Genomic DNA, 6,000 nt, shown 5'->3' with positions numbered 1-6,000 from the left:
ACCACTCATGGAACTTTGACTGGAACACAAACAGCAGAAAGAGCGCAGGACAGCTCACGGGACCATCTGCTGCCATGATGACCCCACCTGGATTACCACAGCGCCTGCCTTAGACCCTGGCAAAGTGAAGAGCACCCAGCTGGGTGGAGTATCCTATCGTTTCCCACGAGGTCTTTCTGAAAAGACAGGCTGAACGCCGACCTTCAATTCAAGCTGAACTTCTGGTTGCTCTCAGGCATGGCACAGGTGGTGCTGCCAGCGTGGTGCCCACCTCCTGCCCACGGCTGGGGAATGCATTCCCAGAGTCCCACATCTGCACAGCTTTGGCTCCAGGCTCAGCAAGACCGGGGGCAAGTGAGACATGCGTGACGGTGCCCAGAAGCTCATGACAGTGACACCATGATGCACACACAGTGTTGTGCGCCCCCACAGGCTTGCTGACTGCCAGTCCTGCAGACCAACAAGGCCCAGCAGAAAACGGGCTGGGACCCCAGTTTACAGAAGCTCCACAGATGCCAGTTTCCCAGTCCTTGTACACGAGCTCCTGGTCACCACCCCACGGCCCCCAGATACATAGGCTTCTCAGATTTTCTCACAAGCTGTCCTGCTGTGAACCAGCACGTGTAGGCAGAGCGCTTCTCTTGTGCTTCCAACTTGCCCCTCGCAGATCCTGATGCCGGCACCTCTGCCACCCATGGGAGCCAGTGGGGATCTGCTCCTGCCGCTGCGCAGTGACGGCTGTTCTCATGTGACCTTGACTTTACTTTCACCAAGAGGCCTATACTCCCCTTTACCGGTTTTCTCAATTCTGAGGTTTTAGAATGAAATAGCTTTTAATCTCCTCTGACTAAAAACTGTCAGAAACAGAAACTTAGTCTAATGCTTTTATTGCTTTAACATAAATATACTAGTTGCCAGGTAATCTCCCTGATTTCCAAAATTTGGACTTAGAATTATAAGGTGGATAAAAATCTAAAATATACAAAACTAAAGTTAGTTTCACCAAACTTAAATATTTTCCCTCATGGAAAAAAAAATGAGAAAATGCCACAAGAAACACGCAGCTCTCCTTTGTGGTAACCTGGGGTTTGGGATGGTGGTTCCCCTATATCCCAGGTTACATCACTGTAATGAAACAGAACATATTAGCACATGCCAGAACCTTACATGTTCAGCTATTTATATTTACCTTAATAGATTTAAAGCAAAATACATCTCTTTTCCAAAGTCTTCTTTCAGCCAGTGGATTTTCCCTAAATCTTTTAACACAGTGATTTTCTGTTTCTAGAAAAGACAAGACTTTCCAATCCTTCCCAGCTGAACAGAAACACCACTCTCCAGCCACCACCCACATGGAAGAGGAAGCAGGATGGAGAAGACCTTTCGAATGCAGCAGGCAAAGACTGTCACATTCAGATACAGAGAAAGTCATCTGCAGATGCTTTAATGCAGCTGTGTCTGGGGTGGGTCTCTGTTCCTTCAGGAGGAACTGGGATACCAGCTGCCGACACAGCTAGGTATTGAGAACAATCAGTTTGTGGAGCTGGTAGAGAAAGGTGTTCTTCCCTCGGCTGCTTTCCCGGTCAGCCTGCTCCATGACCAGCTTTGGGTCAACCTGAGGGGGAGACAAAAGGACCAGTCAGACCTTTCCAGGACACGGATTATTCTAGGCATCAGTTAAAGTAAGTACAATGAATATATATAACTACACACACACACACACACACACACACACACACACACACACACACACACAGAGACAGACAGACATGTTAGACCAGAGAAAGTCATCTTTCAGTTTCCAAAGGTATTTCTAGAACACCTTTCTCGGTCCTCTCCCTGCACTCACTGCTCTGTGTCTGACAACGTATCTTTAATAATACAGTGACCTTTCCTGGAAGCTCACAGGCGTCCCCCCACCCCCAACATGAACTGCAACACTGTCACAAGCTTTCAAGTATGCATAGGTTTCCTAAAACACATCAACCTCTAAATAAAGTTCTGCTTTCAAAGTCAGTCCTGCTATTAACTTGAACACCACAGAGTCTGCAGGAAAGGTGCTGGTGCCCCTCCTGTCACAGGCAGAGCCTTGCACTCAGGGAGCTGGCTCAGGGCCTGTCCTGAGGGCTCTAGAGAGGGGCACCAGACAAGGAGCACACGACAAAGGAAAGTCTCCTTCAGACTCAGATGGGAAAGCACCACACATCCGGGGGCATCTTGTTGCTTCAACTGCAGCTGGTGTCTGTACAAACACATCCCTGGCTCTAGAATTAAAGCTGAAAGCCCCTCCTTTAGTTCCCTCCAGGTCAAATTTTACTCTGTTTTCTAAACTTTCCATGTAAATGTAAACATCAGGGTGCCCCAGGTGGGCCCTGCCTGACTTCCCCCACTGCTGTGGACTGAACTGTGCCCCAAATCCATAAGTTGAAGTTCAAATCCCCACTGTCACAGTATCTGGAGATGGGGCCTTTGGGTGGTAAGTGGGGTTCTATGAGGTCACCAGGGGAAGGCCCTCACAATGGGATGAGAGCCCTTCTCAGAAGAGACACGAGGGAGAGCTCCCCTCTCTCCACCATGTGAGGACACAGTATGTGGGCTCGTGTCTCCCAGCTAGGAAGGGGGCCCTCGTCAGAACGTGGCCCAGCTGTGCTGGTGCCCTGACCTCCGACTTCCAGCCTCTGGAACTATGAGAAAATAAATGTCTGCTGGTTAAGCCACCTCGCTGTGGTGCACTGTCAGAAGGCGGAGCAGACTGGGGCCATGCCAATGTGTCTGGATCTACTTCATTCAAAGTTAACAGGCAGTCACCCTTGGCATCAGAGAGAGCGCACCACTGAGAGACAGCACATCCCTATGACACCAGCCCATGAGCCAAGAGAACCATCCACACTGCCTGTCCCCATTCTACTCTCTCAGGACCCTCCACGACCCATTCCATGCACTCCTAAGGGGCAGGTTGTCCTCACGGCACTATTTCTCACTCACCTGATTCCATTCATATGGCTTTTCATGCCACTTAGGGACAACTCTCTGTCTTGGTTTCAACTGACAGAACAAACTAAAATTAAAAATAAGAATTAAATCTTAATTATATGTCAGTAACCGAAAAAACTATGATTAAAAAAAGATTTAAATCCAGAATTATAACTACAGTAAATTTTTAAAAGGTCAAGATATATGTAGCTATGACCAGAGAATAATCCACTATCCACTAAAAAACAGGACGACAGAGTGCAGGTACAGGTGCAGAGGACCAGCCCCCATTCTCCCAGTCCATTCACAGCAAGCAGCGGTTGCTCCAGCCCATACATCGCTGCATCACTGAATGGAACACGGATTTTATGTCCTCTCCTCTTGGACAGCCTGACAAGCTAGTAACGCCATCAGCTTAAAAAGGCATAGTTAGAGACTTGTAGCAATGAACAGAGTATAGAGGTCTGGAAATCTTCTTGCCCCCAAAACAACTGTAAAACTCAACAAAATACTAAAAAAAAAAAAAAAACAAAAAAACAAAAAAACCCAACCCCACAAATCCCCAAACATTTGAAGGCTCTGTAAACTAACCAAAAGCAAACAAGTTGAGAAGTATTCATTCACAAAGAACCGCTGAATTCAGGTAAGAAAAGTGGAGTCTGGGGTGGAGCTCCGGCCTGGGGCTAGCTCCTCCCACCCACCCCCAGCTCAATCTAGGACCTGAGGGCTAGCAGGGCCAGTCTGGCCATGAAAACCAGCACCTTCGTCACAGCCAGACTGAGCTTACTTGATTAGGTGCAGAGGGTGAAAAACCCTCCTGTCTGGCAACACTGTCAGCAAATAAATGGAGAAAGCCCATGGCTCTGCTAGCCTTAGGTCACGGTCCTCCTTGGGACCTGGGCAGACCAACAGACAATCTAGAAGCCCAAAAGGAAGGTCTTGGGAGTGAGAGTACAAGATGGCCAGGCAGGCCCTCCACACACTCCCTGGGGGATTAGGAGGCCTCATACACATGCAGACAAGACCGATGGCAGCCCTTAGCTGGCCACAGAGCCCTGGATGACTGGGAGGAGCCACGCATGCACAAGAAAGTCCTGGGAAAAAATAAAAACCAGGGAAGAGTTCAGAATTGCCTGAACTTTGGCTGCACTCCCCAAACCACAAGTGCATCTCCTAGCAGAGAGTAGAAGCTTAAAGGCTTAGGTATTGAAGTACAACTTCTCATTAATCACTGGCTGAACACTAAGTAATGCACACCCAAGAACAACTCCCAGTAAGCCAGGATGAAAATAAAAAGGAGAATGAAAACAGAAACCAAGTATCAGTGGCCTCACAACATGGAGGGAAACATACCCTGTAGAACCCTGCAGGGGGATCAGGACCCTACATACTGCTACACTACCTCATCGAAGAAATGGGCAGAAGACATGAATAGACATTTCTCCAAAGACGACACACAAATGGCCAACAGACACATGAAAAGATGCTCCACATCATTCGGCATCAGGAAAATACAGATCAAAACCGCACACCAGTCAGAATGGCTAAAATGAACAAGTCAAGAAACAACAGATATTGGCAAGGATACAGAGAAAGGGGAATCCTCTTACACTGCTGGTGGGAATGCAAGCTGGTACAGCCACTATGGAACACAGTATGGAGGATCCTCAAAAAGTTCTAGGATCCAGCAATTACATTACTAGGTATTTGTCCCAAAGGATACAAACGTAGTGATTCAGAGGGGCACATGCACCCCAATGTTTATAGCAGCAATGTCCACAATAGCCAGAATATAGAAGAGCCCAGATGATCATCAATGAATGAATGGATATAGAAGATGTGGTATATAGACACAATGGAGTATTCAGCCATCAAAAAAACCTTGAAATTTTGCCATTTGCAACAACATGAATGGAACTGGAGAATGTTATGCTGAGTGAAATAAGTCAGAGAAAGATCCATATAATCCCACTCATATGGAATTTAAGAAACAAAACAGAGGATCATAGGGGAAAAGAGGGAAAAATAAAACAAGATGAAATCAGAGAGGGAGACAAACCACAAGAGACCCTTAATTCTGGGAAACAAACTGAGAGTCGTTAGGGGGGGATGGGGTAACTGGGTGATGGGCATTAAGGAGGGCACATGATGTGATGAACACTGGGTGTTATAACAACTGATGAATCACTGAACACTACGTGTGAAACTAAAATTTTAAAAATTAATCAATTTTCAGCAAAAAAGCATGAGACATTTCACAAGAAACAGGAATGTGTGATCTACATTCGGGGTGGGGGGGAAGCATCCCAAAGAAGCTGAGTGGCCCCAAATGTGGGTTTTAGCACACAAGACTTCAAAGCAGCCACTGTGAGTATATACAAAGAATTAATAAAGCAATCCATGTTTAAAGAAAATACAGGAAAATAGGACAATGACTCAAAGATAATTGCAATAAAAATTAAAAACTATACAAAAACAATTCTGGAGTTGAAAAGTACAATGACCAAAATGGACAATCCCCTACAACACAGCACACCTGCAGAGCTCAGATGGCAGGGTAGAGCAGCAGTAAATGTAAGGACCAGTCAATAGAAACTAGTCTGGGGTGCCGGGGCAAGAGGGTACAGTCGGTTAAGTGTCCGACTCTTGGTTTAGCTCATCATGATCTCAGGGTCATGGGATCAAGCCCTAGGTCAGGCTCTGCACTCGGTGGGGAGTCTGCTTGGGAGTCTCCCTCTCCCTCTGCCCCTTCCCCTTCTCGCCCTCCCTCTCTCTCTCTCTCTCTGTAAAATAAATAAACCTTTTTTAAAAAGAAAAGGATTATAAAAAGATTCTGAACAACTTTATGCCAACAAATTAGTCAATTTAAGTGAACAAACTCCTACAAGACACAAATTACCAAAACTACTTAAAAAGAAATAGAAAATCTGCACTTGATCTTAGCCAAAAGGCTGAGAAGTGATAGAAATAGAGAATCTGAACAGACCTAAAACACAAGAAATTGAATTTGTAACTTAAAATTTCTCC

General features: G+C 46.1%; 1 protein-coding gene across 6 annotated transcripts in view; it reads right to left on the bottom strand.

Annotated features, from left to right (window-relative positions):
* Positions 1-1,428: 1,428 nt before the first annotated feature.
* The window catches only part of TDRD9 (tudor domain containing 9), a 106,186-nt gene continuing 101,614 nt past the window's right edge, over positions 1,429-6,000 (bottom strand). For all 6 annotated transcript variants that reach the window (XM_025442854.3, XM_025442856.3, XM_025442855.3 and 3 more), the window contains 2 exons: positions 2,986-3,058; positions 1,429-1,615 (listed from right to left, as the gene is read on the bottom strand). In XM_025442854.3, the coding sequence (XP_025298639.1) occupies positions 1,514-1,615; positions 2,986-3,058 (175 nt within the window). In that variant the 3' untranslated portion in view covers positions 1,429-1,513. The remainder of the gene's footprint in view (positions 1,616-2,985; positions 3,059-6,000) is intronic.

Source organism: Canis lupus, chromosome 8 (assembly GCF_003254725.2).
Source record: "Canis lupus dingo isolate Sandy chromosome 8, ASM325472v2, whole genome shotgun sequence".
NCBI classification, from domain to species: Eukaryota; Metazoa; Chordata; class Mammalia; order Carnivora; family Canidae; genus Canis; species Canis lupus.
The sequence above is the reverse complement of the archived record's forward strand: the minus strand, read 5'-3'. Positions and strand labels throughout refer to the sequence as shown.